This window comes from Chlorocebus sabaeus, chromosome 5, assembly GCF_047675955.1.
Source record: "Chlorocebus sabaeus isolate Y175 chromosome 5, mChlSab1.0.hap1, whole genome shotgun sequence".
NCBI classification, from domain to species: domain Eukaryota; kingdom Metazoa; phylum Chordata; class Mammalia; order Primates; family Cercopithecidae; genus Chlorocebus; species Chlorocebus sabaeus.
Window position 1 is genome coordinate 12,079,421 of NC_132908.1, and position 18,682 is coordinate 12,098,102.

General features: G+C 50.7%; 1 protein-coding gene across 4 annotated transcripts in view; it reads left to right on the forward strand.

Moving 5' to 3' along the window:
• The window catches only part of SNX29 (sorting nexin 29), a 638,098-nt gene that overhangs the window by 525,687 nt on the left and 93,729 nt on the right, over positions 1-18,682 (forward strand). For all 4 annotated transcript variants that reach the window (XM_007986063.3, XM_007986052.3, XM_073015179.1 and 1 more), the window contains one exon: positions 17,417-17,556. In XM_007986063.3, coding sequence (XP_007984254.1) covers positions 17,417-17,556 — 140 coding nt within the window. The remainder of the gene's footprint in view (positions 1-17,416; positions 17,557-18,682) is intronic.

Genomic DNA, 18,682 nt, shown 5'->3' on the forward strand with positions numbered 1-18,682 from the left:
TTGAAATACAGAGGGTCTGACTCCTGGCCTGGGTTCTTTCGCATCATATCAAAGCACTTTGCACCATGCCTGGCATTGAGCAAGCCCTCAGTGGATGAGAGCTGCTAGTTATAGTCAGAGAAAGAGAAGCTTGACTTCTGTCTGGCATTGCTGGTATTTGTGTGCTAGCCCTGTGGTCCCAGATCTGGACAGTCAATGGCTAATGCAGAATCGCATCCTCCCCAGTTCTGTTTTCCATACGTGTTGGAATTGAGCTAGCTACTGTAACAGATTGCAATGCCAGACTCTGTTTCTTGTTGATGTTATTGTTTAGATGCTTGTGGTTGATGAGTGGCTTGTGTGTAGATCCCATATCTTTCCATACTGAGCCTTCACCATCCCCTGGGGTAAGAGTTAACAACTTTTTTCTGCAAACGGCCAGATACTAAGCTAAGAACCTGACTTGGGACATGTCTTGACTGCAGCTGGAATGATTCGTTTTTCGGCCCTGATTTATTTTTTACTTTCCTTCTTATGAGAAAACTCCAGAACCTTTGTCTAGGGTATGTAATGCTCTGACGTAGAACATTAAAATAACCCCTTTACTTTCCCTCCCTCCCCTTATCCATTTGGTTTGTATTAAACTCAAAGGCCCTGACAGGTGGCACTTCTGTGCTCTGCTGTCTCCTTTCTCCAGTTCCCAGCATGGCACCAGGCACATGGTCAAGGCCAAGTCAAGGGCTTTTAATTGAGTGGAGCTTTTGCAAACCTCTCCTGTGTAAACAAAGGGGCAAATGGGACAGCAGAGTAGCTGGGCCTGGAAGCCGTGTGAACCTGTGTTCAAATCCCAGCTCTGGCGCTAGTTAACATGGCCAAGGGCAAGCTAATTCATCTCTGTGAGTTTCAGTGTTCTTACCTGCAAACTGGAGGTACCGCTACGTTCTTGGGAAGAGTGTTTTTGAAGATACTGTAGCTGCCGTATTTTGAATGGCGCCTGGTGGGCTGTGGCGGGTGGCTGTTCTGTCTGTAGCCGTTGCAGTCACAGGGAGGAGTCCAGAGAAGCCGCACCGTCACGCATCCCCGGCCCTGCTCTGGAGGGCGAGCTGGGCCCCACCCTTCCCAGCATGTCTGGATTGTTTCTGTAGATAGGTGCTTGGCCTTCAGAAGCATGGACCGCTGTCACCTCTCAGTAACACAGCTCGATGAACTGTAGCAGCGGGGCGGCAACAAGCTTGCAGACTGTTTTTGATGGCCTATTGATTTCTTTTTTCTGTTGCTTTTGGATGGCCTGCAGATACATTTTGTTTGATCTGTACCGTGATATTCAGGCATTTGAATTAGCTGCCAGCTGATCTGAGAAGGGAGAGATCTCGCCTAATGATCCAGATTTGCAGCTTCCCTTAAAAAGCAGACGGAGCTGGCCCTGCGAGCTCCTGCTCTCAAAGGCCTGTGGTCCTCCAGAGCGTCCCTCCCGCTTCACCACCGTTCCTGGCACCCTCTGTTCCTGCAGTTTATACCTTCAGCCTGGCCATTGCAGCATGGGATTGTCTTTGGGGTGTCTGATTCACTCCTGGTTTCTTTTATCTCCATCAGCTCCAGGGAGGGGTACAAATGCCACATCACCTTCTCTCTCCTGGCTGGCTTCGAAGAGTACTTATTCCTCCCTAGCCATGTCCTACCCTGAAGGAGCTTTCTTGGGGACACACAATGGCCAAGCAGAGTGGAAAGAACATGGCCCTGGAGTCCCTTCACTGTGGGGTCCTGGCCATGATACTTACCTCCTTTGAGCCTCATCTGTGAAATGTTGTTCGGGTTGGAGATAGTGTCCATAAGTCCCTCCACTCAGTTCCTGGCGTGCAACACACGTTGGCTGGTGCTAACATTTTGTCTATATTATGGTCTCTCTGCCCTCTGAGCCATTTCAGCCTGTGGCCTCTGCAGTGAAGAATTTCTGCTGGTTGTAGAAGCTACAATTAAGGCAGTTAGAGATGGTCCCACGTAATGCCACCACCGCTGCCATCAAAGTCTCTGAGAATCTCTAACCTGGACCCTGGGTGACCATCACACTTGGAATTGAGTGTGAAGGGATTCAGGGCATGGGGAGGGCATTCACTCGGTGATTGCAAGGGAAGGGCACCAGGCATGCCATCTCTCAGCCCAGCCAGCCCCTCAGATGTCCAGGGCCCACACCACCCAGGCAGTTGCTTAGAGGGCTGGGGAGGCACGGGGAGCGGATCCCCAGGAAGACTGAAATGTAGACTATCTGAGAGCACTGGGAATTCCTGGGTGGAATTCCACAGCTCAGTCTTGGCTTCTGGAATTATTGGCCTTGGGAGCTCTTTCAGGGCAGAGCATGTCAGAACCCCATATCCTATCTTTGGGTCCCGTGGAGAGGGGGTCCTGGCAGTAAACAGGTATGGACAACAAAATATCTTTCCTTTTTGTTTTTTCTCTTTGGACCTCAGATACCAAAATGTGAGTGAAACCAAGTGTAGTGGCTTACACCTGTAATCCCAGCGCTTTGGGAGGCCAAGGTGGGAGGACTGCTTGAGCCCAGGAGTTTGAGACAATCTGAGCACCGTAGTGAGAGCTTGCCTCTCAAAATCCATGAACGAATGAATAAATAGATCCACCCCTCCATTCTGCCACGAGTGAATGCTGTTCCCAGCTCCTGGCATGCTGTCCTCACTGGTCACTCTAGAGCCCTGTATTTATCCCCTCTTGTCCCTATTCTCCCTGCCATAGGCAGCTGCTCCAATAACCTTAGCGTGTATCTGTAAATTTGTTTCCTTCCAGAATATGTTGGGTCATTGCATATATTTTTCATTTCCTTCCGTGGCATTGTGCTTCAGTCCTCATTCTTTGGCTTGGTTCGCCCAGTGCCCTATTGCAGCTGCAGCCATGTGGCTGTGCATACCTGCACTCTGCCTCTGGGACTGTTGATTCCACTTTTGGAGCGTGCATTGGCAACATCTCCTTTGATGCAGCCCGTACGGCCCAGGACGACAATTCCTCTGGGAGAGATCCTCCAGGTGGAATTACAGGGTTATGTATTCTACTGTGTCTAATTTGACCAAATATTGATAGATTGCTCCAAAATATGGTAGTTTTACTGAGGGGTGTGTGCCTTGTGCTGAAGATGGATACAGGGATGAGGTGGACCCTGGAGGGCCTTGCAGCAGATGGGAGAGAGTCAGGGGTGTCTCAACAGATGAGGCCAAACTGCATAAGGAGGAGGCTGGGCACAGTGACTCAGGCCTATAAAACCAGAACTTTGGGAGGCTGAGGTGGGTGGATCACTTGAGGTCAGGAGTTCGAGACCAGCCTGACCAACATGGTGAAACCCCGTCTCTACTAAAAAGACAAAAATTAGGCAGGCATTATGGCGCTAGCCTTTAGTCGCAGCTACTTGGGAGGCTGAGGCAGGAGAATCACTGGAACCCGGGAGGCAGAGGTTGCAGTCAGCCGAGATGGCACCACTGTACTCCAGCCTGGGCGGCAGAGTGAGACTCTGTCCAAAAAAAAAAAAAAAAAAGCAAGCATGAACTAGCCTTTTTCCTCCTCTCCTCCCCCATCCTCCAGCTGTCCAGCCTGCAGTCTGCCTTGGCTGCAAAGTCAAAATCAAAGAAAAAAATAGGCTTTAGCTGCAACAGAGCCCATAGCTTTCCTGCCATGGGAATCATTTGTTGTGTCCTGCCGAGGGCCCAGCCTGTGCCAAGCACCATAGAGGGTAGAAGAGTCATCGCAGGCGGGCTCCTGCCTGTCAGGAGACAGGCTGCCATATCCAGCCCTTCTTGAGCAAAAGCGCTCCCCGACAGTCTGACTCTGTCACCCAGGATGGAAGGCAGTGGTGCCATTTTGGCTCACTGCAACCTCTGCCTCCTGGGTTCAAGGCTGGGGTTCTGTTGAGACATAAAGATGAGTTTTCATCCAACCACAGATATTTCTCAGTGGGCCAGGAGGTAAGTTTTTAGAACTCTGGTATTTTGGTTCACCCTATGTGAACTGCAGGACTAGGTCGTTTTTTAATTTCTGTTTTTAGCAAAGCCGCAGGTCTCCTGTGGTCATGAATGCATGAGTCTTAAGAGGCAGGACAGCCTCATACTCCTGAGCTCAGGTGTGGAACTCAGGCAGACGTGGCTCTGAACTCAGCTGGGTCACCTTGGAGAAGCCGCTGGATCTCTTGGAGCCTCAGTTTATTCATTTGCCAAATGGGGATATTACTATTTACCAAAGCTGTTGCAGGGGTATGCTGAGACAATGGAAGCAAACACTTCACATGGCGCTTGGCATTTAGGAAGACAGTGATAATGAGCCTATTATTGTTAAGAGAAGCACGTGTGAGAAGAGTGTAACTGGGCCTTCAGCTCCGTGTGGAGCCCTTGTTCCTTTTCTGAAATAGAGACGTGCTTTCCTTCCTGTGCTTGCAGTTAAGTTTTGATTTGGGCACATCCTCATTGTAGATGCAGGACCAGGTTTTATTTTCTGTTCTAACGTTTAGCACAGTTTAATGATACCGTGTGAATGCTGTGGTGCAGTCTCCGAGCTCTTTCATGGGTATTCCCCTCTTGAGCTGCCTCAGGATTGGGGCTATGATGTGTCATGCCCCGTCCCCTGCAACTTTAGAGTAAGATCTCGAAAGCAGTGGGGCTGAGCTCAAAGCCTCAGGCTCTCCCACAGCCTCCTATGGGACTTAAGAACTTGGGAGTTTGTTGTAGATGGGCCAAGAAACCACTGGACGGCATTGGGAAGGGCAGAGGAAATGGTCGGGCCACATAGAAGTGACTCGGTTCACAGTAGCTGTGACCGTTCACTGAGGGGTGTGCGCCTTGTGCTGGGCACTGAAGATGGATACAGTCATGAGGAGGACCCTGGAGGGCCTTGCAGCGGATTGGGAAGAGTCAGGGATGTCTCAACAGATGAGGCCAAACTGCAGGTGGTTCTGGCTTTGTGGTACAGGCAGCAACCAGCTGTCTCCCAGGGGATGTATGGAGGCATTTATGTTGGACCCTAAGATTAAGTTTGGAGTGTGAGCATCTCCTTAGTGGTGTGAAAGTGCCCAGGGAGTGGAGCCGTGCCAGGCGAGAGGGTGCTGCTGGAGAGGCAGGTGGGAGCCGGATGGTGAGGGCCCTCGCGTGCTGTGCAGGGAGCTTGAATCTCCCTATCACTGTTTACGTCCATCACGGAAGGCCCAGGGAATATATATATATATATATATATATAGACAGATGCTTTTGGTTTTTGAGACAGGGTCTCACTCTGTTGTCCAGGCTGGAGTGCAGCGATGTGATCTCAGCTCACTGCAGCCTTGACCTCCCAGGCTCAAATGATCCTTCCACCTCCCATGGGGTCATTCCGAAGTTTGCCATTGCTTCTTCCCTTGGCTGGCCCCTTCTCATCTGTGGGACTCACAAGCAGTACTCGAAGGAGGTGGGCATCCCATGGACATGAAGGTGGTTGATGGATTCTTTCTACCACGGGTGCCTGACGGAGGCTGGAGTACATGCATGAACCATAGACCATTCACGACTTCGGGGACAACTAGGTGCTGTTCACCTCTACTCACAGGGCCTGGCACAGAAGGGTAGTCAAAGAGATGTCTGCTTAGGTGGAGAAACGAATCTGATCCTATGGACTCAATCAATGTCCGGAGAGCGAAGGGGCGATGGCCTCTGCAGGGCGAGGCCTGTTTCCTCCCCTCCTCCCTCCTTCCCAGTCCGTCACAAAAGCACTTGCCTGGGACATGGTGGCAGCGCAGAATTGCTGGTGTGAAAGAGTCGATAGGGCCTCGCTTCCCTTGTCCCCACAGAGGGGCAGTGTCCCTGGCCTCCAAGGCAGTGTGTCTGCAGAGGCTTATGGGAGGGGAGTCCCACCAAGGGTGCCTTTGACTTGCATCCCTGCCCTGCACGCCCCTTCTTCAGTTCTCTCCTCTCCTCTCTGACCCTGCCCTCCCTCATCCTCCCTTCCTCTGACCTCCTCTCCCCTCCCTCCCATACCTTTCCTCCCTCTCCCTTGCCCTGCCCTACTGTGCCTGCCTTTCCCCTGCCCTGCCTAGTTTTCTCCCCTCCTCTTCTCTCCCCTCCTTAGTGCTCCCTCCCCTTCCCAGTGCTCCCGCCCCAGCCCTCCTGCCCTGCCCTCCTGCCCTGCCCTCCTCTCCCCTTCTCTCCCTTCCCCTGCCTGCCCTGCCCTGAGCTGCTCTGCTCTCTTCTCCTCAGCCTTCCTCTGCCCTGCCCTGCCCTGCTCTCCCCTCCTCTTCCTTCCCTGCTACTCACTTCTCTTCCCTCCTCCCCTCTCTTCTTCCCTGCCCTGCCTTCCTCTGCTCTCTCCTTCCCTTCCCTGCCCTTGCAAAACGCCTTCAGATAAAGACCTCATCCCTCCCCTCTTCCGTCCATGCCTGGTACATTCCAGGCAGTGATCACCTAGAAAAAGGCCTGGTGAACAAGCTGCAGGACCTGTTCCAGCCCCTCAGCCAGGCCCCTACCTTGCTGGTTGGCCCAGATGGGAGCTTCAGGACCTTCCTCATGAATATTTGGGGCCAAGTCTCATTGTAAAGATGAGAACAGTTTTCTTTTCCAAATTTGCAATTGTATTATTTTCCCCAAGTTAATCAGTGGAGGCCACTTTGTGAAGCTTTACTAACAGCACCCAGTCAGCAGCTGATAAAAGGAGCTCTGTGATGTTTGGGAAGCCACCGCTGTGAGGGTCACCATGCCCGACTATTTGTTTCTCTCAGATGTCTCTGTCAAGAGTTTTTAAAGTGGCAATAACAGGAATTTCTCTCGTCAGCTTCCCAATTAGCAACTGCACAATGGACTCCCCAGAAACAACTGCTCGGGCCTGGGTGCTGGGAGCCCAGGCGCCCCCCGTTATAAAGCAGAGTTCACAGGTTGGCATGGATTTGCCGTGGATTGCGGCTGGCTCCCTGCATCCCAGGGTAGCAGAATTGGGTCTGTGGTTTAGATGAGCTCCACACCTCCCAGCTGGCTAATGCTTGAAAGAAGAAAGGCAGATTTTCAATGCTCCAGGGATAAAACAGAGTGGTTTTTTAAAATTGAAGCCTCAGAGCTGTTTTCAGTCTCAGGAATAGCTGATTCTCACTCTGGCTTAAAATGCTTGTCACTCTTTGGGTAGAGTCCAGATTCTCTCATGTGGCTTCCCAGGGCTGCCTCAGCTCCCTGTACCCCAGGCCCCTCTGCTTCTGAATCTTGTGGTCCCCCTAAGCTACTGTCTTTGGCATCTTCAGGCTCCTCCCTGCCCTGGAGCCGCCTTTCTCTCCCACTGTCTTAGAGCAGAGCGGATATAAGGGCACTGGCTCGGGAATCAGGCCTCTTGGGGCCAATTCTTGTCTCCACCCACCCACTCAAGGAGTTATGGACCTGGGCGCCTCTGAGTCTCAGCTTCCTTCTTCTGAAACGGGAACATGAAAAAGCCCCTCTCTTGACCGGGTGCGATGGCTCATGTCTGTCATTCCAGCACTTTGGGAGGCCAAGACGGGCGGATCACTTGAGGCCAGGAGTTCGAGACCAGCCTGGCCAACATGGTGAAACCCCGTCTCTAGTAAAAATAGAAAGATTAGCTGGGGGTGGTGGCATGCGCCTGTAATCCCTCCTACTCAGGAGGCTAAGGCAGGAGAATCACTTGAACTGGGGAGGCGGAGGTTGCAGTGAGCCGAGATTGTGCCACTGCACTCCAGCCTGGGCAACAGAGTAAAACTATGAAAAAAAAAAAAAAAAGAAAAGAAAAAAGAAAAGAAAAGAAAAAGAAGAAAAGAAAAGAAAGCCATGTCTCAATGGGTTGCTGAGGATAAATGAAATGATGTGTAAGCACAGATGTGCCTAGCCCAGTGCCTGGCAGAGAAAGCACTCCAAAAATGTTGCTAGTAACAGCTCCTCCTGCTGCTGCTACTAATAATGACGGCAGTCATTGTTATGTCCCACAGCCCTTTGGGAGGGCTCCCTGACCCCCATTCAGATCAGGCACCTCGCACCATTCTCCCCCATGGGAGAAGAGAAGGGCTGCCTTGTGTAGCCTTTCATCAGGCGTGTGTTGTGGCTTTGTCACACTGTTTTGTAATGATCGCTTTGGATGTCTTTTCCAACTGACTATAAGTTCCACGAAGGCAGGATCCACAGGTCTCATTGATCTTTTTATTGGAAGTGTCTGGCTCACAGTAGACCCCCAAAGAATGCATGCTGAATGAATCAACAAATGAATATATGTGACGGGATAGCTAAATGAGCAAATGAATTATTGCAACCCATCAGCAAGTCACCCCTGAAATAGATCAGTGAGCTCTGAAATAGAACTCAAACCCATTCACTTCTCCTTGCCTCCCCGGCTACCAGCGTGTCCTGCCTGGCTGGCTGCATCCTTGCCGGCCTCTCTGCTTCCTGCATTGCTTCCTCTGAATCTTCAGGTCTCGTCTCCGAAGCCACCTCCTCCCAGGTGCCTTCCTGTCCTAGCCACCCAAGCCAAGTCCATCTCTGTCCCAGCTCTGTTTATGATGTATTCACGTATCTGCTTGTTGACTCTATTGGATCTAAGCTCCGGAGGGCAGGGGCCACATCTGTTTGCCAGTACGTTCCTTCAAGGCACAGTACCTTGGACACACACAGGCATGCAGCAAATAGTCACTGAGTGAGCCATGCAAAAGCCAGCACAGTTAACGCGGGTGCCAGTAACCAGCATGGGCGTAACTCGATGGCACACCACGAGTTAACTTCTCATTCATGTCACGGTCCACTGCAGATCAGGCGGCCCCTCCTTTCTCCACTTGTGGGCTACACGGTCCCAGAGGAAGGGGAAGGGGAAGCGGGGGAGGAGAGAATCGCAGGGAATTTCCTTTTTTCGACTAGGCCTGGATGTGGCCTGCCCCAACTCCCATTACCTTACATTAACCAGAAGTCAGCCTACGGCTCTCGTCTAATTGCAAGGCATGCTGGGAAGCCCGGTCTGTCTTTGTGCCCAGAAAGAAGAAATGTGGTTGGTGAGCCAGTCTCATCAGAATGGGTGCGAGACCAGGCGTGGTGGCTCACACCTGTGATCCCAGCACTCTAGGAGGCTGAGGAGGGAGGATTGCTTAAGCCCAAGAGTTCAAGACCAGCCTGGGCAACATAGTGAGACCCCATCTCTACAAAAACTTTAAAAATTAGCCAGACATGGTGGTGTGCACCTGTAGCCCCAGCTACTCTGGAGGCTGAGGCAGGAGAATTGCTGGAGCCCTGGAGGTCAGGGCTGCAGTGAGCCATGATTGTACCACTGCACTTCAGTCTTGGCAACAGAGAGATACCCTATCTCAGAGAAAAAAAAAAAAAGTGCAGGATGGAATCTCATAGCCAGGAGGCCTTGTTGCTGGGGTCCTTGGTAGTCTCATCAATATTCTGGAATTCTCTAGCCAGTGACAAGTTACAAGATCAGCTGACTCCAAAGCAGGTATCTCTTAAGGGAGCTGAGCTGCCTGCTACTCCCGATAGACCAGACCTTTTTATGTTACAAAATACTTTGATGTTCCTTGACAAAAAGAAAAAGAACTTTGGAAATGCAGAGTCACCTCTGTCTGTGCCATAGCTCACATGAGGTGCGGCTGCCGAGGAAGGGCCTGCTAGGGAGCGGGACACGCATCGCAAAGATGCACTTGTCAGAAATGAGCCAGGAAACAAAATTCGGGGAAATACAGGGGGCGGGGCCTGAGCATTGGTTCCAGGAGCCTCGTCGTCTTGTTCACAGCGTCCCATCGTTTTAAAAATAGCTCTTCTTCATTTGATGATATCTTTATCTTCTTGAAGCTCAAAATAAAATTAACCTTTTTTGGAGGGAAGAAAAATACTCCTATGAAAATCGTCTTGAGTGTTCTTTTTGAAAGCGAGGCCCAACTCCCAGTGCCATGTATGAATAGCTCTCAGGCGTCATTGACGATGGTGTTACGATAGGAATGCGCAGAGTGACAGCAGGGCCACGGGCGGCGAGGACTCATTAGGCAGCCGTCAGAGGAGTCTGGCAGGTCCCGTGCGCTGGACTTGCCTCCAGTCCTGTGGCTTCTCATCTGAATTTTGACTGCGGCCCCAGGAGCCCAACCAGAAAACTCACAGATCTCTCATGGCCCTTTAAGAGCTGGACACTCCTCAGGGGGTCAGGGCCCCTTCCTGGATGTCCCATCTCCTCCTGGGAGGTCCATGTGACAGAGTGGGCCTCTGAAGGCCTAGTTCCCCGCCTTCACTCACTTGCTCCCTGGTGTTCCGCTCTCTTTGGAACCAGGGAGCTGCCCTCCAGGCCAGTCTGTCTACTCCACCACCAGGCGTCTTTGTTCTCTCTCTCTGGACTTTGGCAATACCCTCCAGGCCATTCTTCCTGTGGCCTGCCTGGCCTTCCCTGATTTTATCCCCAACAGGTATTTGTTCTTTCAACAAATGTGTATGGAGCCTCTTGGGATCTCCAGGAACTGTGTTAGGCTCCAGAGATAAAGGGATGAACCAGACAGATAAGGTCCCTGCCTTGGTGGAATTACCGTCTAGCAAGGGAGGTGGAGGAGCGAGCAAGAGGCCCACAGTGAAGGAATGAGACTATCCCAGGAAGCACCGAGTGCTTTGAAGAAGGGAGAACGAGGACTGGATCAGAGAGAGCCTGGGCCACCTCCACTGGCATGTCCCAAGAGTTCTCTCAGAGGTGGTGGCACAGGAGCAAAGACCAAAATGGCAAAGCCTTCTGGGCCAGGGGGACATCCCAGACAGAGATGGGAGACATCAGGAGATTGCATGCTGGACATGAGAAGAAACTCGGGGCTGCTAACATATTACGGTGTTGGTGAGGGTCGGGGTGGGAGGCGTTGGGGAAAAGGTGACATGAAGAGAGGTTGGCAAGGCATGCTGGGGCCACATGGCAAGGTTCCCATGAGCCATGCTGGGAGTTTAGTCATGTGTCCTGGGAGATGGACGGAGTGCATGGGAGCCATTGAAGAATTCCCATAGCAAAGGGTCGTGATGGAGTTTTGAGAGCTCTCTCTGCCTAAGCTGCCTACAGCCTACTGTCCCCAAGCATTCCTTCTCAGTGTTTATCAGATCTTCGACCTCCTGCTTCCCACCTCCCGCCGGCTTTTTTCCCTGGTCTACGTGGCTCTGCACCGTTTTACTGCTGACACTGCAGTCTTACACCTCTGGAGCTCCTAAACCCAGCCATGCGGGCTGCCTCCTGTTCCAGCAAGCCAAGCTCCTTCTGCCTGGGTGTTTCTTCTTTGCATTTGCTATTCTTTCCACTTGGCGTGCCCTTCCCCCACACCCAGGGCACCACCTTGACCACCTGATGGCCACATGTCTTTCTTCCAGGAGCCAGCTAAGCACTGGCTTCCGAGGCTGCTTCCCTGGAGTGAAGCGCTCTCTCCAGCCCTCCTGCAAACATAGACACTCCTCCTTGCGAGTTTCCCTGAGCACCTGTGGGTTCCACTGCAGCACTTGCCCCAGCCTGTCCCCACCCCCTCCTGCACATTTAAACTCCTGGAGGAAAAGGATCCCAACTAAACATCCGTGGATCATCAGCACCTGGCCTGATGGGCCATGTCGGCTACCAGGTGCTGAGCCTGGGTTATTACCAGTGGGGTAGGCGTACCCCATCGCTATCCTGCAGATGAGAAACAGATTCCAAGGGATTTCCACGCATTCCCACCGAGCCAGTAAATGGTACCGCAGGTCTCTGACAGTCCCAGGGAATGTCACTTATGATGTGAAGTAGATGCAGTATAGCCTCTGGGATGCATTTCTAGGGCCTTGGCTGATCATACTGCCTGTGCAAGGGGTATAAACCAGGGCTTGCAAATGCACTGGATCACAGAGGCCACCAGGCAGGGGACCAGGCTGGGCAGGGTGACAGTGCTGTGTGGTCCGCTAATTAGGCACTCCTGGCTTAGCCCGTACCCATTGGCAGGGCTGCTCATTATTTAAAGGGAAGCCAGAAATCTGGGTTTTATGCAGAAATCTCCTAGTTTTAATGTTTCAAAACGTTACTCAGGGCGTACAAAACATACCTGTGGGTCACATTTAGTCTGTGGACCTCCGTGAGCAGCTTGTGGTGAAAATGGTGGCACCATGTCCCTCAAAAGGTCAGAACCCAGGTGATCCCAGGGGGAATCCAGTCTGAACAGTGTTGCATTCAACCTCTTAAAGAATGGATAGATAAAGAGATGCCCTGTAACTCCTCTTTTAAAATTCCAGAAGCAGCAGGCACTTTTGAAAACTCAAACGTTTAAACACGGACTAGGTCTTAGATAGCACCAACGAGTCATCATTAATTTTGTTAGAGGTGATTATGTCGTTGCGTTTAAACGGGAAAATGTTGTTAATTTTTCAGAAATACACACCAAAGTATTTAGGAGTAAAATGTCATGACTATAATTTACCTTAAAACACCTTAGCGAGAAGATAAAAATGATGACATAAATACGGAAAAGAGTTAAGACTTTTCAAAGTATTGTGGGGATTCATTACAATTTGGACTGCTTTTTGCCTTATTTAAATTTTTTCAGTGAGGCGTGATGGCTCACACCTGTAATCCCAGCACTTTGGGAGGCTGAGGCAGGTGGATCACCTGAAGTCAGGAGTTCGAGACCAGCCTGGCTGACATGGCGAAACCTGTCTCTATTAAAAATACAAAAATTAGCCAGATATGGTGGAGCGTACCTGTAGTCCCAGGTACTTGGAAGGCTGAGGCAGGAGAATCTCTTGAACCAGGGATTGCACCACTGCACTCCAGCCTGGGTGACAGAGCGAGACCCTGTCCCCGCAAAAAAAAAAAAAAAAAAAAGAAAATTCACAATATAAACGTAAGAAAACAAAACACAGTCACAGGCGAGAATATAGCCTTCCATGAATTATTCTGGGATCTTCCACACCTCTCAGGTCACATTCTACCGAGTCCTGTGCTGCAATTCAGGCCAAGGTGTCTGCACCTCTAGGGTCAGAGTGAGACCTGAGGGAAAAGTGCCCGGGGTGGAGGATGAGTCTCAGGCAGCCCCGCCTGCCGTTGCACCCAGGTGTCAGGCTTCCTCCTTTTCACAGGGCAAATGGCTTCTGCTAAAGCCAGCCTGGAAGTAGAATCTCAAAGAAGTGAACCTCGCTTTGGGGAAGCCTGGTGTAGAGGAACCCATGGGTTTTTCTTTGGAAGGCTGAAAGTTGTCTTCTGTACTGGGGGAGGCTGCCTGATGGAAGGCCCTGCTCAGCCACCTGCTAGTCTTGACCCTTTGTGCAAGTGCCTCACCTTTCTGAAATTCAGTGACCAGCCTTGGATGTGGTGTAGCGACACAGGGCAGGGAAAGCTCTGAGAACGGAGTGTGAGTGAAGATGTCACAGACGTCAATGGATAAAGAAAATGTGGTGTATGTACACCGTGGAATACTCTCAGCCATAAAAAGCAACGAAATCATGTCTTGTGCAGCAACTTGGATGGGGCCAAAGGCCATGATTCTAAGTGAAGTAACTCAGGAATGGAAAACTGAATCCCGTGTGTTCTTACTTATAAGTGGAGCTAAGCTACGGGCATGCAAATACATACAGAGTGATATAGTGGACTTCGGGGACTCAGGTGTGGGGGAGGTAGGGAAAGGGATGAGGGACCGCATATTTGAGTACAGTGCACACTGCTCAGGTGAAGGGGGCACTAGAGTTTCAGAATTCACCACTAAAGAACTCATTCAAGGCCGGGTGCAGTAGCTTATGCCTGTAATCCCAGTACTTTGGGAGGCTGAGGTGGGCGGATCACTTGAAGTCAGGAGTTTGAGACCAGTCGTCACTACTAAAAATGCAAAAATTAGTCAGGCATGGCTATGCATGTGCCTGTAATCCCAGCTACTTGGGAGGCTGAGGTAGGATGATTGCTTGAACCTGGGAGGCACAGGATGCAGTGAGCCGAGACTATGCCACTGCCCTCCACCCTGGGTGACAGAGTGAGACACAGTCTCAAACAAAAACAAAAACAAAACAAAAAAACTCATTCATGTAACCAGAAATCACCTGTACCCCCCAAAATTATTGAAATAAATCAGATTTTTTTTAAAATTCCAACTGCTGCCATATTGGATATTTTTAGAGCAGAACCTGGCTTAGGTTTCCAGGGAGCAGCTATTGTGAGGGGTGAGCACTTGGAAGGGACTTGGGATTCCTCCAGGGGCCTCTGAGACCCGGGTGAGAGAGGCAGATCAGACTCATGGATGGAATTCTCTAACCTTCATTTTGGGGGTGGGAGAGTCACCTTCCTTGGGCGCTGTAGCAGCACCCCACATACAGCAGGAAGGACCATCTCTGATCGCTCCTCATTGCTTTAGTGTTTTGAGCATTTCCCTTCCAAAAAAAAAAAGAAAAACCTTCACAAGTTCTTGCAGGGCTGATGAGCTCGTTTCTTGTCTTCCTGTGGTAGAGCCTCTCAAGCTGCCTCGAGGGTTTCTTGTGCAGATGAAAAACTAGGCTTCATGAACTCCATTGGGCACTAACCTGGCATCTTAACCACCTTCCAAGGAAAAGCATCTCATTGTTTAATGGCGGGTTGAAACTTGCCTTCCAAGGAGCAGAACCAGCATTCAGACTGGGTGAGCAGAGGCCCCAGCTTGGGTTGTAGGACCCTGGGACAACGTTGTCTAAATGTCTTCTCTCATTCGTACATAGCCCACCTCCTGCCAGGCTGTGAGATTTTAGCCACCAGCTGGACTGATGGTGACACTGGAGTGGCTCTCAGCAGTGTTTGAGAGCTGCCACCCCTGTGGAGAAAGGTCTCCCACTGAGGCCGCTCATCAGAGGTAGCTTTGGATGAGAAGACTTCGTTGTGACTTTGGAGTGGCCCCGAGGGATCCCTGCTGGCATAGATGCTCCACAGTTCCATCTCCCACCTGCTGCTCACAAGAGGCTTGCCGGAGAAAATATAAGGATGCCCAGTGAAATTGGAAGTTCACATAAACCAATAATTTTGTGGTATAAGTGTATTGCAAATACCGCATGGAATGGTTTCCTTGCATAGGACATACTTTTTGCTGAAAAAATATTCATTGTTTATTTGAAGTTCAAATTTCACTGGGTGCCCTGTATTCTCATTTGCTAAATCTGCCAACCCTGGCTCAGAGGCGCCATTTAAGAAAGACTCTTCTTGCCATGCTCGGGGCCTTGGCAGGGCTTTGTAGGAACTCTCCTCTTCTTTTTATTCTGATTTTGGTTTTTAGAGTCAGTGATATGGTTTGGATTTGTGTTCCTGCCCAAATCTCCTGTCAAATTGTAATCCGCAGTGTTGGAGGTGGGGCCGGGTGGGAGGTGATTGGATCGTGGGGGTGGATTTCCTCCTTGCTGTTCTCATGACAGTGAGTTCTCATGAGATCTGGTTGTTTAAAAGTATGTGGCACCTCCGCCTTCCCTCTCTTCCTCCTGCTCCAGCCACGTAAGACGTGCCTGCGTCCCCTTTGCCTTCCACCATTATTGTAAGTTTCTGAGGCCTCCCCCACCATGTTTCCTGTACAGCCTGAGAAACCATGAGCCAGTTATACCTCTTTTCTTTATAAATTAACCAGTCTCAGGTAGTTCTTTATAGCAGTGTGAGAATGGACTAATACAGTCAGGGTCTAACTGTCTCCCAGGTTGGAGTGCAGTAGTGTGATCATAGCTCACTGTGCACCCTACCTCTAGGACTTAAGCAATCCTCCTGCTGCAGCCACCCACGTAGCTGGGACTACAGGTGCCCACCACCACGCCCGGCTACTTTTTTCAATTTTTTGTAGAGATTGGGCCTTGTTATGTTACCCAGGCTGGTCTTAAACTCCTGGGCTCAAGCGATCCTCTTGCCTCAACCTCCTAAGGTGCTGGGATTACAGGCGTGAGCCACCACACCTGGCCTGTGGGAGCTCTTCACCGGGGACCAGGGCACGTGATGCTAGGCAGTTTTTCAAGGTACTGACAGATTGTGACTGAGCCCCTGCCTTGGGCCAGCTCTGTGCCTGCACAGGGAGAGCAGAGACGAGTGCCACGTCCGATCTATGGGGCCTCCTGGGTGAGGTACCAAGGCCCGCTGCAGACTGCATTTTTCTCATCTGTTTTCACGCAATCGTCACAGAACATTCCCATGGTGTTCTGTGAGGTTGGAAAGACCCCGTTCCTCCACTGCCTTCTCTCAGCTCTTTGTTTCTTCACCTTGCTTGGTCTTCAGTCCAGAAGGAGCGTGATTGTCTCAGAGAAAGCCTTTCCTGGCCCCGACGCTCACTGCCCAGGGTGTCTTTGTTACAAGCCAGGGGCTATTAGCACAGATGCACAAAGCAGGACGGGCTATGGAATGTGTGGGGCCCAGGCCAACGTGACAGTGTGGAGCCCCTGGTTCCAAATTAATGAGAATGTTAAGGTGGGCAGCAGCTTACCAGTGTGGACCCTCTGCGACAGCTTGGGTTGCACACCAAGCAAGCTGGCCCTGCCCACAAACACCAAGCAGACACGGGTGTGGTGGGGGCTGCAGGATGAGTGAGGGGGTTCTGGAACACAGAGCCCCTGATCACTGAGTGGTGGAAACTGCTCAGACCTGGGAACCTATGCCTGCCTTCTGGGGCCACACTGCACAGCCCAGCCTGGTATGGACCTATGGGTGGGGCCATGCTACCATGCATCCTAGGTTTTTGTGTGTGTGTGTGTGTGAGATGGAGTTTCCCTCTTGTTGCCCAGACTAGAGTGCAATGGCGCCATCTTGGCTCACCGCAACCTCTGCCTCCCGGGTTCAAGTGATTCTCCTACCTCAGCCTCCGGAGTAGCTGCGATTACAGGCATGTGCCACTATGCCCGGCTAATTTTGTATTTTTAGTAGAAACAGGGTTTCTCTTTGTTGGTTAGGCTGGTCTCGAACTCTCAACCTCAGGTGATCTGCCTGCCTCAGCATCGTGGGCCATGCATCCTAGTTTTTCAAGAGAACACAGAAATTGTTTATTAATAAAATCTCTTTCTTAATCAGTGGCAGTTGATTTGTATTTCGAGAAACTCCTCTGAAGGCAACATTAAGCCCGTGCTCTGGAGTGGCATTTGGTGTGACTGATAATTACCCGCTGACCTGTGTGGTCGCTGGATTGATTTGTGTCTTCCTTGCTGGCCTGTGAACTCCACGAAGGCCACAGCAGCGCGTTCATTGTTCTACCCCTGACCCCAGCACCACATTCGGCACGTTTTGGTGCCCCATAAATAACCGTCCCATTTGAATAGGAACACACCAGATGTAGGTCTTGGACCTGCTTTTCCTCCACTTAATAATAATATCATGGGCATCTTTCTTGTTATTCCATGTGATGATACGTGTAAGGGCTTAGGGACCAGTCACACGAGGCGGTTGCTCAATCAGTGTTGGCTGCCGGGATGGCACTGATGGGTGATCGCCTGTTCTATGGGGTCGTTTCTGACCAGGTGAGGAACACATACCTGAGCGAAGATGTTTTATGTTTCCTCAGGATGCCAAGTTTGTGGAGGAACGAAGAAAGCAGCTCCAGAATTACCTGCGCAGCATCATGAACAAAGTCATCCAGATGGTCCCCGAGTTCGCCGCCAGCCCCAAGAAGGAGACCCTCATCCAGCTGATGCCCTTCTTCGTGTAAGTACTGCTCCCATGGGCACGCGCCACCAGCCCTGCCAGCACTCCGTTCTTGGTCATTTTATAAAGGTTGGGGAGCACAGCGGCTCTCCGTGATGCCCTGATCGCCACGAGACGAACTCCAGGGCCTGTTCCAGGTGCCGCGATGGAGGCTGGGCCTCAGCGCTTTGGAGCTTCTAAAGGATAGGAAGAGAGCAGGCCTGCAAATGAGCGTTGTTGACTTGGGGCTCACAAATAAACTCAGGGCTCTGTGATTTTATACTTTGACACATTTCAGTCAAGGAAAGATTCATTTTCTCCACAGCCCACTGGGTGCTCCAAAACTGAAACAAATTGTGTCAGCATTTCTCAAGCTTGGGTGATGAACCCAAGAAAAAGTTCTCCCAGATTCATACCATATTAACTTAAATTATTTTTATATGAGTATTACTTAAAAGTGAGCATTAATATTATTTAAATACCTTCTCTTGAAAAAGTAAAAAAAAAAAATTAAGAGAGTTTACATAGTATGCTCTTAGAAAATCATTATGCTTCAGGCTGGGCACGGTGGCCCACACCTGTAATCCCAGCACTTTGGGAGGCCGAGGTGGGTGGATCAATGCGGTCGGGAGTTCGAGACCAGCCTGGCTAACATGGTGATGTCCCATCTCTACTAAAAATACAAAAATTAGCTGGGCGTGCAAAAATTAGCTGGGCATGGTGGTGGGCACCTGTAGTCCCAGCTACTTGGGAGGCTGAAGCAGGACAATCGCTTGAACCCAGGAGGCAGAGGTTGCAGTGAGCTGAGATCGTGCCGCTGCACTCCAGCCTGGGCGACAGAGCAAGACTCCATCTAAAAAAAAAAAGAAAAGAAAATCATTACACTTCAAAATTGTCAGTTAACCCAATCATGCTACTGTTTTCAAGAAAGCTAATCTTGGCTTGAAATGGCATGCAGTGACTTCTTTTCACCTGCCACATGCCAGGCATGCTGACCTCATCCACCCCTTTGCTCTGGTCCCATTGCCAGGAAACATCAGGCCGTCCTTTTGATGTCATTGCCTTACCACTGATTAGTCCACTCTGTTGTCATAACCTGGGACCTCTGACGTTTACATCCTTGGAATTAGGGGAACCAAGATCATCA